Consider the following 25,285-nt stretch of genomic DNA (forward strand, 5'->3'; position numbering starts at 1 on the left):
GAAGACAGTTGATGCCAATTCATTAAATATATTCAAGAAGGAGTTGGATATATTTCTTAAGGCTAAAGGGATCAAGGGGTATGGGGAGAAAGCGGGGACAGGGTACTGAATTTGGATGATCGGCCATGATCTCATTGAATGGCGGAGCAGGCTCGAGGGATCAAATGGCCTACTCCTGCTCCTATCTTCTATGTTTCTATGTTTCTATGTAAGCGTTCCCTGTGTTCCTCCCACCCCTCCCACAAGCAGCGATGCTCAGTAACCGCGGGTTTGTGACTTCCTCGATAGGTGCCCTTGCCAATAAAATACGACGGAGAGACACGCTCGCCATTAAACTCCGCAACCGGCCCACGAAACAGGAGCTGGAGGAGAAGAACATCCTGCCCCGCAGATCGGACGAGGAGCGCATGGAACTCCGGCAACAGATTGGGACCAAACTCATCAGGTAGGCCAGCCGCTAAACTTCCCCGCTCATTCATAAATAAACAGCACGGCGGTGCCACCCGGCCCACTGCCCGTGCAGCTTCACTGTTAACCCCTTCAGTAAACAGCTGTTTATTCCAGTGGCGGGGGGAGGGTGGGGGTTGAGGGAGGAGAGAGACTGGCCATTGTCGTGGGAACGGTAATGTAGTGGCTACAATACCATTCGGCACCATTCAAAGATGGAATGCTCTATAAGTTGAGAAGAATAAGCCTGAAAGAGAATTAGATATAAAGAAAGATAAGAAAGAAAGCCTTGCATTTCTATAGCGCCTTTCACGACCACGGGACGTCCCACAGCGCTTTACAGCCAATGAAGTACTTTCTGACGTGTAGTCACTGTTGTAATGTGGGAAATATAGACTGAAAGAGCATAATAAGGCCGTGTGAATTTATTATTGGGAATATAATTTAAGGATGGTATTTTTTGAAGTTCAGTCGATTAATATTGATGGGCAACAACTTGAACTTTAATTTCTGACGCTAATAACTGGTAAAGGAAAGATTTTCTGGTACAAAGGAATGATCACGATGTTGTAAATGTGTTTAATGTTGAATAAATCCAAGGAAAAAAGGAGCACTGGATGAGTAGCCCGGATCCACCTTGGTAAGTTGTGAAATTCAATTCAATTAAAAACAATGTTGTAAAAACATAATTAGTTCACTTAGCATTATTCATGGAAACAGTCACCCCTACCCGGTCTGGCCTCCCCAGCTCTTCTTTCAATAATGGCCATGGGATTATTTACTTCCACCTGAGAGGGCAGACGGGGCCTCGGTTAAACGTCTTGTCTGAGATACGGCACCTCCGACAGTGCAGCACTCCCTCAGTACTGCCCCTCCGACAGTGCAGTACTCCCTCAGTACTGCCCCTCCGACAGTGCGGCGCTCCCTCAGTATTGCCCCTCCGACAGTGCAGTGCTCCCTCAGTACTGCCCCTCCAACAGTGCGGCGCCCCCTCAGTACTGCCCCTCCGACAGTGCAGCGCTCCCTCAGTACTGCCCCTCCAACAGTGCAGCGCTCCCTCAGTACTGCCCCTCCGACAGTGCCGCACTCCCTCAGTACTGCCCCTCCGACAGTGCAGCACTCCCTCAGTACTGCCCCTCCGACAGTGCCGCACTCCCTCAGTACTGCCCCTCCGACAGTGCAGCACTCCCTCAGTACTGCCCCTCCGACAGTGCAGCGCTCCCTCAGTACTGCCCCTCCGACAGTGCAGCGCTCCCTCAGTACTGCCCTGGAGTGTCAGCCGAGGTTATGTGCTCAAGCCTCTGGAGTGGGAACTTGAACCCACAACCTTCTGAATCAGAGACGAGAGTGCGGCCCATTTTGCGATAGTACTTTAACAAGGTGTTAACCCATTTAAAATGTCAAGCGCTGACAGTGATTTTCAGCCCCCAAGATGTAATAGTTTTAATGACATCTTGCGAACGCAATGCTTGGTATTGTGTTAATATGTATGAGGTAGAAGGAGAATTAAAGAAGGCAGCAGCCTATCTTGTTTCACATTATGACTGTGTCTGAGTGCTTCAACGGCACTTGACATCCTTTTACAGTCTGGCTTCCGGCCGCCCATCCGCCCAGACTGTCTCATCACTCTCTCTTTACTTTGATTGAGATGATTCAGATGCTCTGAATTCTGTTTCAGCCTATTTTTTTTTAATTGAAAAGCCAAAAAAGAAAATTGCGAAATGGCACAGTGAGCCTGGTCCAGCAGTTTAATCTGTAAAGACAATCCAGCACTTCCTTTATTTTATAAACCCTACAATCGCAGTGATGCCGGAGAGTGGGTGCGAGTTTGTATGTGCGTGTGTGGGCGTCTGCTTACGTGTGTCTCTCGCTGAGTGACACCGTCCATGTGTGTGTGAGGATTAAAGTGCACTGGGTGCCTGGTGATTGTGTGGGCGAGTGTGTCTGAGGTAGTGAGAGGGAGGGAGGGCGAGCAGACAAGGGGAATCACTGTGGGCAAAAACATTTATAAATCAGGAGACGCCGCCTGGCTGCCGCGGTCAGGTGGTGCCAGGCGAGGGGTAACGCGGCGCCAGGCGAGGGGTCACGTGGTGCCAGGTGAGGGGTCACGTGGTGCCAGGTGAGGGGTCACGTGGTGACAGGCGAGAGGTCACATGGTGCCAGGCAAGGGGTCACACAATGCCAGGCGAGGGGTCATGCGGCGCCAGGCGAGGGGTCACATGGTGCCAGGCGAGGGGTCACGAGGTGCCAGGCGAGGGGTCACGCGGTGCCAGGCGAGGGGTGACGCGGTGCCAAGCGAGGGGTCACGCGGTGCCAGGCGAGGGGTCACGCGGTGCCAGGCGAGGGGTCACGCGGTGCCAGGCGAGGGGTGACGCGGTGCCAGGCGAGGGGTCACGAGGTGCCAGGCGAGGAGTCACGCGGTGCCAGGCGAGGGGTGACGCGGTGCCAGGCGAGGGGTCACGTGGTGCCAGGCGAGGGGTCACGTGGTGCCAGGCGAGGGGTGACGCGGTGCCAGGCGAGGAGTCACGCGGTGCCAGGCGAGGGGTGACGCGGTGCCAGGCGAGGGGTCACGCGGTGCCAGGCGAGGAGTCACGCGGTGCCAGGCGAGGGGTGACGCGGTGCCAGGCGAGGGGTCACGTGGTGCCAAACACAAAGGTTTCCTCCTTTGCTTCTCACTCCTTCCCTCTCCCTCCCTCTCTCTCACACTCCCTCCCTCTCTCCCTCCCTCTCTCTCCCTCCCCCTCTCTCTCCCTCCCTCTCTCCCTCTCTCACTCCCTCCCTCTCTCTCCCTCCCTCCCTCTCTCACTCCCTCCCTCTCTCTCCCTCCCTCTCTCTCCCTCCCTCTCGCCCCCTCCCTCACTCCCTCCCGCTCTCCCTCCCTCCCTCTCTCTCACTCCCTCCCTCTCTCTCACTCCCTCCCTCTCCCTCCCTCCCTCTCCCTCCCCCTCTCTCACTCCCTCCCTCCCGCTCTCCCTCCCTCCCTCTCTCTCACTCCCTCCCTCCCTCCCTCCCTCTCTCTCACTCCCTCCCTCCCGCTCTCCCTCCCTCCCTCTCTCTCACTCCCTCCCTCCCTCCCGCTCTCCCTCCCTCCCTCTCTCTCACTCCCTCCCTCCCGCTCTCCCTCCCTCCCTCTCTCTCACTCCCTCCCTCTCTCTCTCTCCCTCCCTCTCTCTCTCTCACTCCCTCTCTCCCTCCCTCTCTCTCTCACACTCCCTCTCTCTCTCTCACTCCCTCTCTCTCTCCCTCCCTCTCTCTCTCTCACTCCCTCCCTCCCTCACGCTCCCTCCCTCCCTCCCTCACGCTCCCTCCCTCACTCTCTCACACTCCCTCTCTCTCTCTCTCACTCCCTCTCTCTCTCTCTCACTCCCTCTCTCTCTCTCTCTCTCTCTCTCCCTCTCTCTCTCACACTCCCTCTCTCTCTCTCTGGTGACAGGAATCCTGTCAGTAATTACAGGTTGTGGCACTCGCAGCTGTCACTAAGCCCCCCCTTCTCCCCTCTCCTACATACACACTGCATTGAGCACCTTGCAATGAGCGATATGTTAGGGACCGACTGTAATTTACATTTGTATAAAGAGCAGAAACCTCTCTACGCCGGGAGGTGTGGGGAGTAATTTTAAGCCAGCTCGCCCAGCGGGAAACTGATGAGATTGAATCAGCCGTCCGATTTTACTTCCTGTTGACTTTGGCGGTGAAAAACGGTTTCCTACCGGCAGTTTAGCTTAAAATGACCCTGTCACTCCTGGCTCCAGCCTAACGAACTAACTTCAGCAGAAAGGCAGCCTCTTGTGGGGTAAACACCTTCATTCAGCACAGGCCTTGGATCAAGCCTGGGCCTTTCCTGGACTGCTTGGCCCAGCTACTCGCTGGCTAATCTCACTGAGCCGTCCTCGCCTGGTCCCGTCGTGTTGAGGATTTTCAGATGGTCCCTCGGTCAGAGCTGTTGATTGCAGTATTTCTCCCTGGGGATGGGGGCACCCTTTCCCCTCGGGGCCGAGACGGCCTTGGCATTTCCCCTCCATTTTCCTTCAGCTGCTCTCCAGAGGTCAGCCTTCGCCCCCAGTCAAGAGGACGAGAGAAATGGAACCCACTCTCGGGCCTCGGACTGTGTCGCGCAGGAAGTGTACAAGAGAGGTGCGGAGAAAAACGTAGAGATTTTATGCTTTTCTTCTCATCAGTTTTTCTCCCCTCTCCTCCCCACCTCTCCCCGCCCTTCTCCTCCCCTCCCCTTGCCACCCCTCCCCTCCCTGCCCTCCCCTCCCCTCCTCTCTCCCTCCCCTCTGCTCCCCTCTCCTCCCCTCTCCTCCCCTCGCCTCCCCTCTTCCTCCCCTCTGCTCCCCTCTGCTCCCCTCTCCTCCCCACCCCCCTCCTCCCCTCCCCTCTCCTCCTCTCTCCCTCCCCTCTCCTCCCCTCTCCCTCCCCTCTGCTCCCCTCTCCTCCCCTCGCCTCCCCTCTTCCTCCCCTCTCCCTCCCCTCTGCTCCCTCCCCACCCCCCTCCTCCCCTCCCCTCCCCGCCCCTCCCTGCCCTCCCCTCCCCTCTCCTCCCTCTCCTCCTCTCTCCCTCCTCTCTCCCTCCCCTCTGCTCCCCTCTGCTCCCCTCTCCTCCCCTCTCCTCCCCTCGCCTCCCCTCGCCCTCCCCTCTCCTTCCCCTCTGCTCCCTCCCCACCCCTCTCCTCCCCTCCCCACCCATCTCCTCCCCTCCCCTCCCCTCTCCTCCCCTCCCCACCACTCCCCTCTCCTCCCCACCCCTCCCCTCCCCACCCCTCCCCTCCCCTCCCCTTCCCTCCCCACCCATCTCCTCCCCTCCCCTCTCCTCCCCACCCCTCCCCTCCCCTTCCCTCCCCACCCATCTCCTCCCCACCCATCTCCTCCCCTCCCCTCCCATCTCCTCCCCTCCCCTCTCCTCCCCTCCCCACCACTCGCCTCTCCTCCCCTCCCCATCTCCTGTACTGAAAGCACTAAATCCTTCCTGGGGTGCAGTCACTCACGTATAGCCATTATCCACGAGCGAGTCCAAACAGTGCGGTTGGCTATTCAACCGTAGAGGAATCACAACCAAATCCGATCCTGTCCTCACTTGACGTGCACCCTGAGCAGGGGTTGCTGGGTGACGATCAGTAGTCGGAACACGGCCTGGTTTATTATTTCCCCTCCTCCCGATCCCAGGAATGTTGAGGCCAATTGCAGTGATCCTACAGTCAGCCCGGCTGAGGTCAGGCCGATCTCTAACGTATCTATTCATCCCTCCCCCCCCCCCCACTCCCTGGGGAACTGCCGGCATCTTCACTGCAGCAGCATAAAGCAAGAACTTGCATTGCTATAGCGCCTTTCACGACCTCGGGACGTCCCAAAGCACTTCACAGCCAATGAAATACTGTCTGAAGCGGAGTCACTTTTGTAATGTAGGAAACGCGGCAGCCAATCTGCGCACAGCAAGCTCCCACAAACAGCAATGTGATAATGACCAGATCATCTGTTTTTTTAAGTGACTTTGGTTAAGGGGCAAATATTGGCCCCAGGACACCGGGGAGAACTCCCCTGCTCTTCTTCAAAATAGTTACCAGGGGACCTTTTATGTCCACCTGAGAGGGCAGATGGGACCTCACGTGGGTTGGGGGGTGGGGGGAGATTGGAATCTGAGCGTGGTGCCAGGGACTTCCAAAGCAGAAAGCTTGGTCCCAGTGGAACCTCGCCAATTTGCTGCCACTTTGGACTTTAGCATGATGCCACCCGCATTCCGATGGTGCTGTGGTTTGTTTATGTGCTCTTGGGGTCTGAGTGACACTGGCATCCCTTGTTACCCTGACAAGGTCTTCTAGGAGTTTACATAGAATGTACAGCACAGAAACAGGCCATTCGGACCATCTGGTCCGTGCCGGTGCTTATGCTCCACTCGAGCCTCCTCCCTCCCCTCTTCATCTCACTCTATCAATATGACCTATTCCCTTCTCCCTCGTGTACTTGTCTAGCTTCCCCTTAAATGCATCTACGTCATTCGCCTCAACCACTCCCTGTGGCAGCGAGTTCCACATTCTCTCTGGGTAAAGAAGTTTCTCCTGAATTCCCTATTTAATTTATTAGCGACTATCTTATATTGATGACCCCTAGTTTTGGATTCCCCCCACGAGTGGAAACATCTTCTCTACGTCTACCCTATCGAACGAACCCTTTTATCATTTTAAAGACCTCTATTAGGTCACCTCTCAGCCTTCTCTTTTCTAGAGAAAAGAGCCTGTCTGTTCAGTCTTTCCTGATAGTTATAGCCTCTTAGTTCTGGTATCATCCGTGTAAATCCTTTTTGCACCTTCTCCAGTGCCTCTATATCCTTTACGTAATATGGAGACCAGAACTGTGCACAGTACTCCCGAGTGTGGGCTAACCAAGGTTCGATACAAGTTTAACACAACTTCTCTGCTTTTCAATTCTATCCCTAGTTTTTTCTTAAAACCATTGAGTTTGTTGGGCCACTAAGAGCCAACCACACACGATGGGCCAGAACAGGAGTCTAGACACAGTAAGGGTGGCAGGTTCCCATCCCTGAAGCTGTTAGTGAACCAGATGTCTTTTGAATGACAATTTGGCAGCTTTCATGGTCATTTTATCTGGTCCCAGCCTACTGCAAGTCTTACTGCAATTATATAGGGCCTTGATGAGACCACACCTGGAGTATTGTGTACAGTTTTGGAATCCTTGCCTTAGAGGGAGTGCAACAAATGTTCATGAGACCGACTCCTGGTGGATTGTCCTATGAGGAGAGGTTGAGTAGACTAGGCCTATATTCCCTCGAGGTTAGAAAAATGAGAGGTGATCTCATTGAAACATATAAAATTTTTAAGGGGCTTGACAGGGTAGATGCAGGGAGGATGTTTCCCCTGGCTGGGGAGTCTAGAACCAGGGGTCACAGTCTCAGAATAAGGGATCGGCCATTTCGGACTGAGATGAGGAGAGTTAGAGAGTTATGGATGGTCCCTAACGTGAATCAGCAGTGAATCATCGCTCTGCACTTACACAGCCTCTTACACCTTCTACTGTCATGATTCTGTTAAAGCGGCAAAGGTCACTGTGTCACTGGAAGATGAAGACATAGGGACTGAGGAACTAATGACTATGACCTCATTGTTACACACTTGTCTAGAATTGAGAGCAGTTGATTATACATATTTCCGCGGGCAGCTGTTGACTGAGTATGGAGAATTATCAACTGAAGCGAGACAGGATGAACGAGCCTAAGTGTGATGGTATAAACCTTCTCTCATTTCCCTTCCTAGTAATTGTCTCCCTGGCTACGCCCCTCCCCATCACAGACAGTGGGCAGTTAACCTCTCGCCACTTCCAAGACCCACTGAAATTCATGCATCTTGCAATATTTTGCCTCTCTCCCTCCTTCATAGAATGATACAGCCCCGGATGGAGGCCATTCAGCCCATTCTTCCTGTGCCGGCTCTTTGAAAGAGCCGTCCAATTGGTCCCACTCCCCTCGTTGCTGTCTGTGGGAGCTTGCTGTCAGTTGCCACGTTTCCAACATTACAAGAGTGACCACACTTCAAGAGTACTTCATTGGCTGTTATTCTCTTTGGGGCGTCCTGAGGTCGCAAAAGCCGCTATATAAATGCAAGTCTTTCTCCGGCTGCCAATCAGAGACAGCAGAGAGCTTAGGGTCTCGGCAGCTGAAGGTACGGCCACCAATGGTGGGGCGATGAAAATCGGGAATGCGCAAGAGGCTAGAATTGGAGGAGCACAGAGATCTTGGAGGGTTGTAGGGCTGGAGGAGACTACAGAGATAAGAACATAAGAAATAGGAGCAGGAGGAGGCCATTCAGCCCTTCGAGCCTGCTCCACCATTCAATGAGATCATGGCTGATCTTCTGCCTCAACTCCATTCACCGGCCCTATCGCCATATCCCTTGATGCCCTTACTAGTCAGAAATCTATCGACTTCTGTTTTGAATATACCCAATGACTGAGCTTCCACAGCCCTCTGGGGTAGAGAATTCCAAAGATTCACCACCCTCTGTGTGAAGAAATTTCGTCTCATCTCAGTCCTGAATGGCCTACCCTTTATCCTGAGGCTGTGGTCCCTGGTTCTAGACTCCCCAGCTAAGGGAAACACTCTCCCAGCATCCACCCTATCAAGCCCTGTAATCATTTTGTATGCTTCAATGAGATCCCCTTTCATTCTTCTGAATTCAAGAGAATACAGGCCTAGTTTACTCAATCTCTTCTCATACAACAGTCCCACCATCCCAGGAATCAATCTCGTGAACCTTCATTGCACTCCCTCTATGGCAAGTATATCCTTCCTTAGGTAAGGAGACCAAAATTGTACACAGATCGGGAAAGGGGGCGAGGCCATGGAGGGATTTGAAAACCAGGATGACAATTTAAAAATTAATCTTAATTAACAACTGTCTGTCAGTCCAGCGCTTATATTTTTGTTGTACCTATTGTTAACAGTTACTGCCTGCCCTCCTAGCTCTGTGTGTCCTGGTGTGTGTGCTTCTTAAGTACTAGCAGCTTCTCCATGACTCCTAGTTATGTCGTCTGAATGGTTGACGCAGAATTCACCCTTGGTGACATGTTGCCACACTTGGCACTGTAGTGTATGTACCCGTCTACCTTTAAGAGAACTATTGTATGTAACCGTCCACCTTTAAGAGAACTACTTTAGGTGTTGCACTACTTTGTTGGCTTCTGTATACTGTAATACCGACGGTGACCACACCGGTATATAAGTGCTGTGTCAGGATTTATTGGGCAGATTCGCCCTGACCTTCGAATAGTAAAGTCCTGTTTTAAGTTACTCTGGTAGTCTGTGTATTAATTAACTAAACAACCCACAGACTTTACAGTGGCGACGAGTCCGATCGTACCCTGCGGCAACAATACTTCCGAAGCAGTTAACGAGCGTCGAGAAGAGGCAACCGCCCTCGTCGTTCTGCTGGGAGAAAACTCGAGGCTGCAGAACTAGAAAGGAAGAAGAAGTTAGAGACAAAGACTTCCATCAGCAACAGGCACTGACTGTCCCTTCTGCCACGGTGAGGAGTGAGCCGATCAGCACGAGAAGCAAGCCGGCCACGGTGACTGTGCGTAAGTAAAAGAATAGCCGGAAGATAAGGGCGGTGCACTCGACCACGGTCGAGGGGGAAAGGAGCCGGACAGAAGTCGGGCCCAGAGGCACTGAGACTGGGGCAGCGTGGAGCAAGGAAGCCGCGGTACAGACAGGCTGGGGACGCAACGGCGTCGTGAGACAGCTAGACCGCGACCGGCGAAAAAGGCCGGGCAGCGACCGAAGCCACGAAGCACTGCGACCGGGAGCGTAGGCGCGGGAAGATATAAAAACTCAGCCGCAGCCGGGGAGGGAAGCACCGGACTGCGAGAGGGCTGGGAGGCGCGATTGGGAGCCGAGCGAGCGGGAGAGGCAGAGCCGACCAAGGGAGACTGAGCGAGAGCCAGTCCAGCGGCTGAAACTGTTCGCCGTCAACGGGGTGTACCCAGCGCTGGTAGAGCCGAGCGAGCGGGAGAGAGACAGAGCCCGAGCAAGGGGAACTGAGCGAGAGCCAGCCCAGCGGCTGAAACTGTTCGCCGTCAACGGGGTACCCAGCGCCGGTTGCCCTGCCGAGAAAAGGGAAAGCACTGAAGCCGACGCGCAGGCTGTGAACCTGAAAGCCAGCGGCCGTCGCCCGTGGGGAAAGTGTACCCCTCCCGCCAGGGGAAGAAACGCGGGAAGCCGCCATTAGGCGGAGAAGAAGACAGAAGCGGGGAACCGCCATTGAAGTGGGCAGGGAGAGAAGATAAGCGCGGGAAACCGCCATTTTCGCGGGAACCGCCATCTTGAAGAAAAAAAAAGAAAATTTAAAGAAATAATCCGTGGTGTTATCAGGAAGAGAGGAAGATGCCTAAGCGTGGTAACATCAACGATTTTAATTCCGAGGTAGAAGACTGGGCCACGTATGTGGAACGCATTGAGATCTATGGTGAGGCCAATAAAATAGAAGAAGATGACAAAGCTATAACCTTGCTAAACTCGATGGGCACAAAGACATACGGGCTCTTGAAGCATCTACTAGCACCAGCTAAACCGGCGGATCAGACTTTCGATGATATTGTTGCTGTCCTGAAGGATCATTTTAACCCCGCACCACTGATGTTAGTGGAACGATCCAAATTTTACACGAGAACGCAACGGAAAGAGGAAAGCAACGCGGAGTACCTGATTGAACTGCGTAGGCTAGCGAAACACTGTCAGTTTAGGGAAAATCTGGCAGAGGCACTCAGAGACAAATTCGTGTGCGGAATGTCGAAGGGAGAAACACAAAAACGACTGCTCGAAGAGAACGATCTTACACTTGATAAGGCTGTCCTTATTGCTGCATCGAACGAAGCCGCAGCGAAAGGAACGGTGGAAATGCAGCTAAAGGCAGCGGCACTCAGTGTGCAGCAAATTACTTCAGGTACAACGAAATGCTATCGTTGTGGGAAGACAACACACGACCAGAACCAATGCTGGTTTAAAAACCAGGAATGTAGGAAATGTGGCAAGCTCGGTCACATAGCTAAGGTATGCCGGTCAGGAAAGAAGACCAACAATAATGAGTCACCACAAAAGAGGTACAGGAAGGTACATGAGGTGACTAGGAAGAGTCCGGAAGAACAGAATTCGGACTCACACTCCAACTGCAAGGAACTGGATAGTCTGAGAATTCACAATGTGAGTAATGAAGCTGACCGACAAGCTATCTGGATCACACTACAGATTGCAAAAGTCCAAGTGAAAATGGAAGTGGACACCGGATCGGCGTTGACGGTCATGAATAAGCATGATTATAAAAAGTTATTCAAGCATATTCCCCTACGGGATACGGAACTAGTATTGCAGACATACACGGGGCACAAAGTATACCCCATCGGAAAGATAGAAGTCAAGGTGAGATACAAGGACAAAGATCACCAAAGGATGGACCTGTATGTGTTGCCTGAGGGAGGTCCACCACTTCTGGGACGGGAGTGGATCAGGAAAATAAAGATAGACTGGCATTCACTAAACACCATGACGGTAGATTCCGGAAAGGAAGATGTCAAACCTGAACGGTTGTCCAGAATATTGGACGAAGCTAAAGAGGTATTCCAGCAAGGACTGGGAACACTGCGAGAAATTAAAGCAAAGGTTAAGATTGCAGAACATGCAAGCCCAAAATTTTTCAAAGCCAGATCGGTACCTTACGCGATACGACCTGCTGTGGAGGCAGAACTGGAAGAACTTGAACGATCAGGGGTACTGTCAAAAGTGGACTGGAGTGAGTGGGCCACGCCCATTGTTCCCGTCATGAAGTCTTCACCAAGTAACAAGCCAGGGGGACCGGGGAAGGTCCGCATCTGCGGAGACTTCAAGATCACAGTGAATCCGGTGCTTCACACGGTACAATACCCGCTTCCGCGGATTGAAGACATCTTTGCTTCGTTGGCTGGAGGGAAACACTTCACCAAGATAGACCTGGCACAGGCATACTTACAAATGGAAGTCGAGGAAGAGTCGCGTCAGTACCTCACCATCAACACACACAGAGGCTTGTATCGTTATAATAGACTGGTTTTTGGGATAGCTTCGGCTCCAGCAATTTGGCAGAGGGCCATGGAGCAGGTATTACAAGGAATTCCAAGCACGCAGTGTTACTTAGACGATATCCTGATTACAGGAGAAGACGAGGAAGAACACCTCACAAATTTGAAACTGGTGCTCACTAGGTTGAAGGAATATGGCCTTCGAGTTAATCGCAAGAAATGTGAGTTCTTCCAAAAACGGATCTCGTACTGCGGTCATGTCATTGACCGAGAGGGGCTGCACAAGTCACCTGAGAAGATAGAAGCTGTCGTGAAGGCCCCCGCTCCGGAAAACGTATCACAGTTAAGATCATTCTTGGGGTTGATTAATTATTATCACAAGTTTCTGCCGAATCTATCCACGGTGCTGCATCCGCTGAATGCTCTGTTGCGGAAAGAAGTACCATGGAAGTGGAGTGAGGAATGTAAAAAGGCCTTTCGCAGAAGCAAGGCGTTGATTACCTCTGAAGAAGTGTTGGCTCATTTCAACCCAACGTTACCTCTTCGTCTAGCTTGTGATGCTTCCCCCTATGAAATTGGAGCAGTACTTTCACACAAATTACCAAATGGCTCGGAAAGGCCAGTGGCATTCGCGTCCCGATCATTGACCTCCGCGGAGCGAAATTATGCTCAAATAGATAGGGAGGCCCTCAGCCTTGTGTGGAGCGTAAAGAAATTCAATCATTACCTGCAGGGCAAGAAGTTCACATTACTGACAGACCACCAGCCGTTGGTGTCCATATTCAACCCTAACAAGGCCGTTTCCACCATGACAGCGCAAAGGTTACAGAGGTGGTCCGTGTTACTTGGGGCACACCAATATGACATCGAATACAAAAGGTCCAAACAGCATGGAAATGCTGATGGGTTATCGCGCTTGCCATTGCCGATAGTAGAAGAAGCGACTACAGTGGACCCGGTAGAGATGTTCCACTCATCCATAGTGGAATGTCTACCAGTAACAAATTCGATGATCGAAAACGAAACAAGAAATGACCCGACTCTCTTACGAGTCTATGATTTAACGGTGGAGGGATGGCCAGCACAGGGCGAACCAACGCTGCCAGCATTTTCGCAGAGAAAAGAACAGCTGTCAGTGTGTCGAGGAACCCTGGTGTGTGGATCTAGAGTGGTGATTCCACCCAAACTTCAACAGAAGGTGTTAAAGGAGCTGCACAAGGGACATCTGGGTGGAGTGAAAATGAAGAACCTAGCAAGAGCGTTTGTGTGGTGGCCAGGCATTGATGGGGACATCGAAGAAATCACTAAGAGCTGTCTAGGATGCCAGAAGGTCCAAAACGCGCCACCACAGGCTCCTCTGCATCCATGGGAGTGGCCCTCATCTCCTTGGCAAAGGGTACACATCGACTTTGCTGGCCCATTTATGGACTCAATGTTTCTAATAGCGGTGGATGCACACTGCAAGTGGCCGGAGGTAATAAAGATGTCCACCACCACCACGGAAAAAACCATCACAGTGTTAAGGACCATGTTTGCTAGGAATGGGCTGCCGGAACAGATCTGTTCTGATAATGGACCGCAATTTGTGTCCGAAGAATTCAAGAAATTCTTAAAGAGCAATGGGGTTAAGCACTACACGTCAGCCCCATACCATCCCGCCTCCAATGGATTGGCTGAAAGGTTTGTCCAGACCTTCAAGAAGGCCATTAAGGCCATGGGTAATGAAGCCATTAACTTACAACATAAGGTGGATAGCTTCTTGTTGGCGTACAGGAATGCAACACATGCGGTCACAAATCAAACTCCCGCCATGATGTTTTTTAATAGACGACTAAGATGCCGGCTGGATTTGCTTAAGCCAAACGTCAGAAGGGACGTAGAGAACCGGCAATTCCAGGGCATGAATGAAAGGCCAACTAGATCTTTTCAGATAGGTCAACAAGTTTTGGCCCGGGACTACCATACCGAGAAATGGCAGCCTGGAACTATTGGAAAAAGGCTAGGGCCGTTGATGTATACGGTGGACATTGGGGACAGTATAATAAGGCGCCATGTTGACCAGATCATAGGGTCAGCCACAAATGGCCAACCTACTCCACCACCTTACACGGTTAATGTTGAGACAGAGATACCCAGAACACCTACCTCCGATCTGGTAATACTGGAATCAGATGAACCTGACACTGTCCTTCAAGCCGAATCGACCTTGCCAGAAGCACCTACTACCCCGCCGGGAGTTACGACACCACCGAGGCGTTATCCGGACAGAGTCCGGAAACCTCCAGAGAGACTGAATCTGTGAACTGTCTTGCATAAAGTTGTATATATGTTATAATGTATGTTTAATGGGGAATCAGTATGTTGTAAGCTAAAAAGGGAGGATTGTAGTGTATGTACCCGTCTACCTTTAAGAGAACTATTGTATGTAACCGTCCACCTTTAAGAGAACTACTTTAGGTGTTGCACTACTTTGTTGGCTTCTGTATACTGTAATACCGACGGTGACCACACCGGTATATAAGTGCTGTGTCAGGATTTATTGGGCAGATTCGCCCTGACCTTCGAATAGTAAAGTCCTGTTTTAAGTTACTCTGGTAGTCTGTGTATTAATTAACTAAACAACCCACAGACTTTACAGGCACCGTTGCATGTGTTTGGGTGATCCTCACGCTGATGTATTGCAGGTGCCACCAGCGCATACAAAGCCTCGTCACTAAGTCTGTTTCTGCTCCTTTGACAATTTTCAATTTTTTTTTTAAACTTCACGTTTCAGAGCTTGGAAAGTGAACTTCCTGTTCACACTTCCTGTCAGGTGCTTTCAAACTGTGACTGGATCGTTATTAGAGGGTGCTCCCCGATTGGCTTGCTGGTGATTTGTCATTGTTCCTAACTAAATCTCACTCTCAGATATCACACACTTCACTGGGGTACGGTAGTGTAGTGGTTATGTTATTGGGTTAGTAATCTAGGACTAATAATCCTAGAAGTAACAAGCATGAATTCAAATCCAACCACAGGCAGATTGTAGAACTTAATTTTAGTTGAAATAAAAAGCAGTGATCAGTAAAAATAACTGCAAAGCTGCTGGATTGTTACAAAAACCCAACTGGTTCACTAAATGTGAAAAGGAACCTGCTGCCCTTACCCAGTCTGCGCCTATATGTGACTGTTGGAGTTGCTGTCTTTCAGATGAGACGTTAAACCGAGGCCCCGTCTGCTCTCTCAGGTGGATGTAAAAGATCCTACGGCCACCATTTCAAAGAAGAGCAGGGGGAGTTATCCCTGGTGTCCTGGACAATATTTATCCCTCAATCAACATCACTAAACAGATTATCTGGTCATTATCACATTGCTGTTTATGGGAGCTTGCTGTGGTAAATTGGCTGTCACATTTCAACAGTGACTCCACTTCAAAAAGTACTTCATTGGCTGTAAAGCGCTTTGGGACATCCGGTGGTCATGAAAGGCGCTATATAAATGCAAGTCTTTCTTTCCAATCCCACACCAACCACTGGCCACTCAGTTGTATCAAACTGCTACCAGTAACTCAAGAAGGCCGACCACCACCTATTCAGGGCAACAAATCTTGGTCTTACCAGCATCATCAGAATTCATTTTTTTAAAAGGCTGCACATTCACGGGGATCTGATAACTTTGGTCAAAAGTAGACATTTCTACCGGGTTGTGTTTTTTTTCGTGGCCTTTTTGTTTATCGGAGTATGCACTCGGGTAGGACAGGTCGGTTTAACCCAGCAGCATTCCCCACACCCTGAAGTAAAAACTGAAAATGCTGAAAATACTCAGCGAGCCAGGGCAGCATCTGTGGAGAGAGAAACAGAGTTAACATTTCAGGTCGATGACCTTTCATCGGCACTCCAGCATCCACACTCATTTTGCTTTTGTGTTACATTGAACCCTTATTGGGGAAACACTAAGATTTGCACCGTCTACATTGGGGACTTCCGGCTGCTGTTGGAGAGGAAGCTCATGGTGTTGTCAACATTGGGTGTGTTGGCAATTTCAGACAACTCGTTCCCTCTCATCCCATAAAAAGAATAGAAAGACTTGTATTTCTACAACACCTTTCACTACCTCAGGACGTCCCAAAGCACTTTACAGCCAATGAAGTGCTGTTGTTTGAAGTGTAGGCACTGTTGTAATGTAGGAAACGCTGCAGCCAATTTGCGCACAGCAAGCTCCCACAAACAACAATGTGATTATGACCAGATAATCTGTTTTAGTGATGTTGATTGAGGGATAAATATTAGCCCCAGGACACCAGGGAGAACTCCCCCTGCTCTTCTTCAAATCGTGCCATAGGATCTTTTACATCCACCTGAGAGGGCAGATGGGGCCTCAGTTTAACGTCTAATCCGAAATGCAGGACATCCAACAGTGCAGTACTCTCTCAGTACCGCCTCTCCGACAGTGCGGCTCTCCCTCAGTACTGCCCCTCCGACAGTGCAGCGCTCCCTCAGTACTGCCCCTCCGACAGTGCAGCGCTCCCTCAGTACTGCCCCTCTGACAGTGCAGCACTCCCTCAGTACTGCCCCTCCGATAGTGCAGCGCTCCCTCAGTACTGCCCCTCTGACAGTGCAGCGCTCCCTCAGTACTGCCCCTCCGACAGTGCGGCGCTCCCTCAGTACTGCCCCTCCGACAGTGCAACGCTCCCTCAGTACTGCCCCTCTGACAGTGCAGCACTCCCTCAGTACTGCCCCTCCGATAGTGCAGCGCTCCCGCAGTACTGCCCCTCCAACAGTGCAGCAATCCCTCAGTACTGCCCCTCCAACAGTGCAGCACTCCCTCAGTACTGACCCTCCGACGGTGCAGCACTCCCTCAGCACTGACCCTCCGACAGTGCAGCACTCCCTCAGCACTGCTCCTCCAACAGTGCAGCGCTCCCTCTACTGCCCATCAGACAGTGCAGCACTCCCTCAGTACTGCCCCTCCGACAGTACAGCGCTTCCTCAGTACTGCCCCTCCGACAATGCAGTGGGCTCCCTCAGTACTGCCCCTCTGACAGTGCAGCACTCCCTCAGCACTGACCCTCCGACAGTGCAGCGCTCCCTCAGCACTGCTCCTCCAACAGTGCAGCGCTCCCTCTACTGCCCATCAGACAGTGCAGCACTCCCTCAGTGCTGCCCCTCCGACAGTACAGCGCTTCCTCAGTACTGCCCCTCCGACAATGCAGCGGGCTCCCTCAGTACTGCCCCTCTGACAGTGCAGCACTCCCTCAGTACTGCCCCTCCGACAGTGCAGCTCTCCCTCAGCACTGCACTGGGAGTGTCAACCTGGATATTTGTGCTCGAGCCTCTGGAGTGGGACTTCCAACCACAACCTGCTGACTCAGAGGCGAGGGTGCTGCCCACTGAGACAGGGCTGCAAGGTGGACCACTGACTGTGACATTCAATTTGTGACAGGCGTCAGGTTGATAGAAAAGTAGGATGCGGGGTAAGATTTTGCAACTGGCCCTATCTGGTGACAGTGCTAAGGTTGGATGTTGCCTGTGTCCATCACAGGATACAGGGCATGCTCCTGCCCCCCTCCCCTCCCCTGTACTCGGTGTGACAGATACAATAACACATTTCTAGAAAAAAACATTGGTTCCCTCTGATGATTCAATGTGTAACAAATCCTGTTATTCGTTTGCAAAAAATGCCAATCCATGCAAAGAGAGAGAGAGAGAGGGAGCACGTGGATGTATAATGTGATCAAGCTTTCATCTCCTGTCTCCTCCCTCTCTCCCCCCTCCCCTCACTTCTTCCGGAACCGTCAGCCAGAGCATATATAAAGCGAGTGGAGGTTCTGCCAGTGAGTCACTGCAAGCTGACAGCCACAGGGTGTTTGCAAGCGGTGTGAAGGAAGAGATCGGGAGATTTCAGTAGCAACAAGCATCAGCATTTGTGCTCTGCCATCAGCCAGCCTTGCTGTTCTACTGTTAGAAGGAGCATAAGAGAGAGGGAAGGAATTATCCTTGATTTTTAAAAAAATGGTGCATTATTCGATTGTCATTGTGTTCGGCAGGAGACTGAGCCAGAGACCCTCGCTGGAAGAGCTGGAGCAGAGGAACATCCTAAGATGTAAGTAAGATCAGATCTGCGAGCATCCTATCTCTTCACTGTGGGTGAATTTGCCCTGAATTTAATACGTGTGTGCACAGATTGTCGGGGCACCTCTCTCTCGCGCCACATTTCAATTTAAACAAAAATCCTGCAGAAGATTTTTTGTATCAGAGCAGGTTCGCCTGGGTCTGAATCTGAATCTGAATCTGAATAAATGCTTGGGAGTTGGAGCTGCACCGGTTTGTCATTTAGAACGTAAATAATGTTCCGGATGCTGCGGGCATTGAAAAATAACTCTGTGGATCTAAATCGAGCATTTATGGAGAATTAACATTCGTTTCAAAAATGATTCATTGCACTGTTGCAAATTGAGGGGGAAAAAAAATCAAACCAATCTGAGCAGCAGAGAGAGATTTGGATAAATGCACCAAAGAAATGGTCCTTGAATTATTATTGTTAAATGCACTTCTCTGGGTGAGATGCCTGGGAATTGAGGTCTGACCAAGATGTCCCTTATCTGCCGCAGAGCACCAGGGTGCAGACATGTGTGGGAGGTGGGGGGAATCCGCCCCCGCTTTCCCCCTCCCTCCCCTCGGTGCGTGGGAGCGAATAGAACGGGATCCCACCTTCCCAAAACGTCATCGAGGCTTCCCTCTGACGTCAGGCAGCAGCTGATATTTACATGTAACTGTTTCACCGCCAGGGGGGGATTTCCCACTTCCTGCTCCCCACACATCCCCTCCCCAGTCTCTTGTGTTTCTGTTTGTGGGTGGGGAGTGGATCACACTGCTCTAGCCACCCTCCCTCCCTTTATAGAATTAACTCATTTGTTGCAGTTTATTATTTTGGGGGGATTTTTTTTTAATGTAAGGACCAGATTGCAATGCAATCGATTCGAATGTCACAGCAGCCCCCTGATGTAGGGGGGTGGGGGGAAGCCCTCGCAGATCACCCAGAGCTTGGAGGAGAGGTTCGCGGGCCGCAGTCGGAGACTGACTCTGCAGATTTGCCAGAATGGTACCAGGGGCGAGGGGCTTCAGTTATGTGAACAGGCTGGAGAATCTGGGATCGTTCTCTTTGGAGCAGAGAAGGTTAAGGGGAGATTTACTAGATGTGTTCAAAATTATGAAGGGCCTTGATAGAGTGGATAGGGAGAAACTGTTGTCACTGGTAGGAGGGTCGACAACGAGAAGACACAGATTTAAGATAATTGGCCAAAGGACCAGGGGGGAAGATGAGGAGAATTTTTTTTACGCCGCGAGTTGTGATCTGGAATGGGCTGCCTGAAAGGGCGGTGGAAGCAGATTCAACAGGGAATTGGATAAATACTTGAAGGGGAATTTTTTTAGGGCTACGGGGAAAGAGCAGCGGGGAGTGGGACTAATTGGAGAGCTCTTTCAAAGAGCTAGCACAGGCATGATGGGCCGAATGGCCTCCTTCAGTGCTGTATGATTCTATGATCAGAGATTCACTGAGATTAACCCCACGTGCAGCATGCAGTGTAAAGATTTCCCTGCACTCGCGTGGGGAGAAGGGGGAGAGGAGTTAATATTATAGTAACAGCCCTTCTATTGGTATCCTAGTATCCTTTGACTAACTATCACTGGCAAAATAGATAGTCTGTGCAATATGTAGAACAACAAGTGAACTCAAGTGAGCTTCAAGGGTATGCAGGCGGTTGGATCTCGGTGGCCCGGGTCTCTGTTGCTTCTTGGGCTGTGGCAGACCCCTTGATTCCACAAGTGGAGGTTCAGGGAGCAACAGACCCTCCACATCCGACACCATCACCGGCTACCTGGGCCCTAAGCTCTGGAATTCCCTCCTTAAACCTCTCCGCTTCACTATATCTCTCCTTAAAACTTGACCAAGCTTTTGGTCGCCTGTCCTAATATCTCCCTATGTGGCTCGGTGTCAAATTGTGTTTGATAATCGCTCCTGTGAAGCACCTTGGGACGTTTTACTACGTTGGAGGTGCTATATAAATACACGTTGTTGTTGTTGTTGATGTCCTGGAGCTAGTGGGGAAACGGCAGTGCGAGTCAGTGGGATCCGCTGCTCATTATCACTCAGCCCATAGCGGAGTGAGATGCCCAGTGGTGTGTGGGTGTTCCTGTTGGGTTCCCGCTTCAGCTCATCGGCACTATGTCAAGCCTCTGTGTGTTTCCAGAAGAACTCCTACCTTCCCGGTTCTCCTGCCTTGCATCGGGAGCAGGAGGGGGAGCCTCGGACAGGCGAGCAATGCAGTGGCTGAGCGCCAGCAGTTGCCAGGTCCGAGTCTCGAAGATCCCCCCCCGCCACCCCACAAGTGTGTCGCTCATCACGTGGGGCCACAAATAGGGAGGGACAGACAGGGCTCTTGTTGTTGGAACACACGGTGACATCACTGTACGAGGCGTCTTAACGCACGTCACGGCTGACGGAAGGGAAACCCGGGGAAGGGAGGGATTCCCCCCGACGTGTAACTCGTGCTGAATGAGTGTTGTGGCGTTTGCAAAATCCTTCGCTTGTGTCTGACCCTGTCCCCCCACCTTCTCTGTTTTTCATAAAAACAGACAGAAATGAAGAAGAGGAACACGAGGAAAGACTGGAGATCAGGAGGAGGCTGACTCGCAAGGTAAGCCTCACTTGTCATTACTCGAAGCAATTTAAATGCAACCTCTGCAACAGCCCCCTGCTCGCACTTTATATACCCTGCCTCCGAACTGGCCCCCTGGGGCAGGCCATTAAATAGCAAATTAGCAGCTTTCCTGTTATTCTCAAACGAATCTTCTGTAGGATCAAAGTGCTCCTGAGAAGCATGAGGGAATCCACAGCTTCAATCTAAGAAAAATGTGCTGGGCCAAGGGGGAAAGAGCAGGGGGGAAGTGGGACTAATTGGGGAGCTCTTTCAAAGAGCCGGCACAGGCACGATGGGCCGAATGGCCTCCTTCTGGTGCTGTATCTGATCAGAGATTCACTGGGATTAACCCCACGTGCAGCGTGTAGTGTAAAGATTTTCCTGCACTCGCTTGGGGAGAGGGAGGAGAGGAACGCCACTCCTGCAGTCCCGGGAGATCGGGAGCTCTGGCTTGGAATTGCGGGTTGACATCCAGAGGGGATTCCCGTGTCCGGTGGGTGTCCGCTGCCCCACCGCCCCCCCCATCATCGAATGGGGTTATGAGAATCCCTAAAACCAGTCTGCCTACCCACCCAGGACAGGGGAGTACCTTAGTGGCCTTAAGAGGACGCTGCGTGTGTGTGTGTGTGTGTGGGGGAAAAAAAACATATGAGCGACCAGAAAGGAGCTCCTGTGCACCGGAGGAAATGGCAGGGCTATTTATTTCATTCTGTGTCTTCATGCTGGAGCCAACTCCTGATTTTCAAATGTCAGGGAGTCTACTGAGCAGAGATACAAAGGACCACACACTTTGTTATACATCAGCTGATCTGGACGTGGAACTTCCTGGTTTGTGTGTTTGGGGTCTCACAGCCTGCTGAGACTGTGCTGAAAAAATCCACCCAACTCACTTCGAGAAACTGCCCAGGGGGCACAAACTCTTCTCGGACTGTGTTGCTGTGACACTCCACTCGCTTGCTGAGTAACAGCATGGCTGAGTCAGATAATCGTAGACTCTTGCGGTACAGAAGGAGGCCATTGGGCCCGTCGTGCCTGTGCTGGACGGCCGCCATCCCGCACTGTGCCCGCTGTACTCCTCAGTCACTGCCAGCTTCCTGGTGCAGCCAATGAAATGTTTAATTGCCAGGGGCCATCCAGAACTTAGAGTCATAGAGTTTTACAGCACAGAAAGAGGCCCTTCGGCCCATCGTGTCTGCGCCGCCCATCCATCCCTGTCCAGTCTAATCCCATTTTCCAGCATTTGGTCCATAGCCTTGTATGCAATGGCATTTCAAGTGCTCATCCAAATGCTTCTTGAATGTTGTGAGGGTTCCTGCCTCCACCACCCTTTCAGGCATTGAGTTCCACATTCCAACCACCCTCTGGGTGAAAAAGTTCCTCCTCAAATCCCCTCTAAATCTCCTGCCCCTTACCCTGAATCTATGCCCCCTTGTTATTGACCCCCCCACTAAGGGGAAAAGTTCCTCTTTATCTACCCTATCTATGCCCCTCATTATTTTGTACACCTCAATCAGGTCCCCCCTCAGCCTTCTCTGCTCCAAGGAAAACAACTCCAGCCTGTCCAGCCTCTCTTCATAGCTGAGGCGCTCCATCCCAGGTAACATCCTGGTGAATCTTCTCTGCACCCTCTCCAAAGCAATCACATCCTTCCTATAGTGAGGCGACCAGAACTGCACACAGTACTCCAGCTGTGGCCTCACCAGCGTTTTGTACAGCTCCATCATAACCTCCCTGCTCTTATATTCTATGCCTCGGCTAATGAAGGCAAGTATCCCATGTGCCTTTTTAATCACCTTATCTACCTGCTCCGCTGCCTTCAGGGATCTATGTACATGTACACCAAGGTCCCTCTGACCCTCTGTACTTCCTAGGGTCCTACCGCTCATTGTGTATTCCCTTGCCTTATTTGTCCGTCCAAAATGCATCACCTCGCACTTTTCAGGGTTAAATTCCATTTGCCACTTTTCCGCCCATCTGACCAACCCGTTTATATCGTCCTGTAGCCGGAGGCTTTCCTCCTCGCAATTTACCACCCCACCAATTTTCGTGTCATCTGCGAACTTACTGATCATACCTTTTATATTTTCATCCAAATATTTATGTAGATCACAAACAATAAGGGACCCAGCACCGATCCCTGAGGTACCCCACTGGACACAGGCTTCCAGTCACAAAAGCAACCTTCGACCATCACCCTCTGCCTCCTGCCACTCAGCCAGTTTAGGATCCAACGCGCCAAGGCACCCTGGATCCCATGGGCTCTTACCTTCTTGACCAGTCTCCTATGCGGGACTTTGTCAAAAGCTTTACTGAAGTCCATGTACACCACATCCACAGCATTTCCCTCATCCACCCCACTAGTCACCCCCTCGAAAAATTCGATCAGATTTGTTAGACATGATTTACCCTTGACAAAGCCATGCTGACTATCCCCGATTAATCCTTGCCTCTCCAAGTGGAGATTAATTTTGTCCCTCAGAATTTTTTCCAATAATTTCCCCACCACAGATGTTAGACTCACTGGCCTGTAATTCCCTGGTTTATCCCTGCTACCCTTCTTGAATAATGGTACTACGTTAGCTGTTCTCCAGTCCTCTGGTACATCCCCTGTGGCCAGAGAGGTTCTGAAAATTAGTGTCAGAGCCCCTGCAATCTCCTCCCTTGCCTCCCACAGCAGCCTGGGATACATCTCGTCCGGGCCTGGGGATTTATCCACTTTTTGGCCCGCTAAAACCGCTAGCACCTCCTCCCTCTCGATGCTAATATGTTCAAGTATGTCACAGTCCCCTTGCCCGATTTCTATGTCTGCATCGTCTTTCTCCATAGTGAACACAGATGCAAAAAATTCATTTAAAACCCCGCCTACATCCTCTGGCTCTACACACAGATTGCCACTTTGGTCCCTAATGGGCCCTACCCTTTCCCTGGTTATCCTCTTGCCCTTAATATACTTATAAAACATCTTAGGATTTTCCTTTATTTTGCTCGCCAGTGTTATTTCATGGCCCCTCCTCGCCCTCCTAATTTCTTTTTTAAGTATGCCCCTGCACTTTTTATACTCCTCTAGGGCTTCTTCTGTCTTTAGTCTTTTGTAACTGCCAAAAGCCCCCCTCTTATTTCTAATGCATTTTTGTATATCCCTTGTCATCCAAGGTTCCCTTTGCTTGTTGGTCCCACCCTTGACCTTTACAGGAACATGTTGGCGTTGTACTCTCTCTATTTCCCTTCTGAAAGTCTCCCACTGTTTTGATGTGGATTTTCCTATAAGCAGCTGCTCCCAGTCCACTTTGGCCAGATCCTGCCTTATCATATTAAAATCGGCCTTCCCCCAATTTAGAACCCTTATTTCCGGGCCGTCTTTGTCTTTTTCCATGACCACCTTTAAATCTCACCGAATTATGGTCACTGTCGCCAAAATGCTCTCCTACTGACACTTCCACCACTTGCCCGGCTACATTCCCCAGAATTAGGTCCAGTACCGCCCCCTCTCTTGTAGGACTTTCTACATGTTGGCTCAAAAAGCTCTCCTGGATGCACTTTAAGAATTCTGCACCCTCTAAGCCTTTCACACTCTGACTGTCCCAATTTATATTGGGGAAGTTGAAATCCCCCACTATTATTACCCTATTATTTTCGCACTTCTCGGAGATTTGCCTACATATCTGTTCCTCTATCTCCCCCTAACTTCTCTGGTTAATGACTGGCTATTCCTCCTCCTCTGTCCCTTGCAGCTTAGCCTGAGGCCGACAGTCGCAGAGTTGCAAGCCCGCCGAATCCTGCGCTTTAATGAGTACGTGGAAGTGACGGAGGCCCAGGATTATGATCGTCGTGCTGACAAGCCTTGGACTCGGCTTACGCCTGCTGATAAGGTGAGAATCTGAAGCGCTTTCTGCTAATGCCCGTTTACACAGTACTGTACTGCCAGAACTGGACAAGTAACACTGCAGGGGTCCAATTATAATTCAAGTGTCATTCAAGTCAAGGCTCGCTTCTCTCCTCCTTTCTTTCATTTTCTGTGAATCTCTCTCTCTCTCCCTCTCACTGTCTTTCCCTTTCTCAGTCCCTTTCTCACTCTGTCTTTCTCTCTGCAGTCTCTTTTCTTCGCCCCCGAATCTCTCCTTTTATCTCTCTGTCTCTTTCTCTCTCTCTGTATATGTATGCCTCTTAATGAGGATCTGTGAGTCTTTCCTTTTCACTCTGTACTTCTCTCTCTCTCTCTCATTGGAGTCTCTTTCCCTCTCTGTGGGGTTTTATTTCCTTCTCTTGCTCTGAGGGAGAAGCAGTTGACTTGGATCAGACTGCATGCCCCAGTGTAAAAGCTGTGTATCTGGGAAATAGATCCAGTCTCCATGTTGATGCTTTACAAAGAACTGACCCTATTTAAATAGTCCAAAGTACACGGAAGAGGCTGGTTTTCTATTCCTGGTCTTTTTAAGGCTGCATGTGTAACATCTTAACTCGAAAGAAATGGATATTTATTTGAATTTTGATAATGTGTCGGCTATGCTGAACAGAAACACTGTGACACCACAACAACTTGCATTTATATAGTGCCTTTTAACGTAGTAAAATTGTCCAAAGGAGCGATTATCAAACACA

General features: G+C 50.9%; 1 protein-coding gene across 3 annotated transcripts in view; it reads left to right on the forward strand.

Annotated features, from left to right (window-relative positions):
* Positions 1 to 25,285, forward strand: part of phactr2 (phosphatase and actin regulator 2) — a 203,460-nt gene that overhangs the window by 170,420 nt on the left and 7,755 nt on the right. For all 3 annotated transcript variants that reach the window (XM_085979209.1, XM_085979212.1, XM_085979210.1), the window contains 4 exons: positions 289 to 445; positions 18,032 to 18,087; positions 20,622 to 20,683; positions 24,418 to 24,555. In XM_085979209.1, coding sequence (XP_085835335.1) covers positions 289 to 445; positions 18,032 to 18,087; positions 20,622 to 20,683; positions 24,418 to 24,555 — 413 coding nt within the window. The remainder of the gene's footprint in view (positions 1 to 288; positions 446 to 18,031; positions 18,088 to 20,621; positions 20,684 to 24,417; positions 24,556 to 25,285) is intronic.

Source organism: Somniosus microcephalus, chromosome 3, assembly GCF_052327205.1.
Source record: "Somniosus microcephalus isolate GS21.2 chromosome 3, FLI_Smic_1.0, whole genome shotgun sequence".
In the NCBI taxonomy this organism is placed as follows: domain Eukaryota; kingdom Metazoa; phylum Chordata; class Chondrichthyes; order Squaliformes; family Somniosidae; genus Somniosus; species Somniosus microcephalus.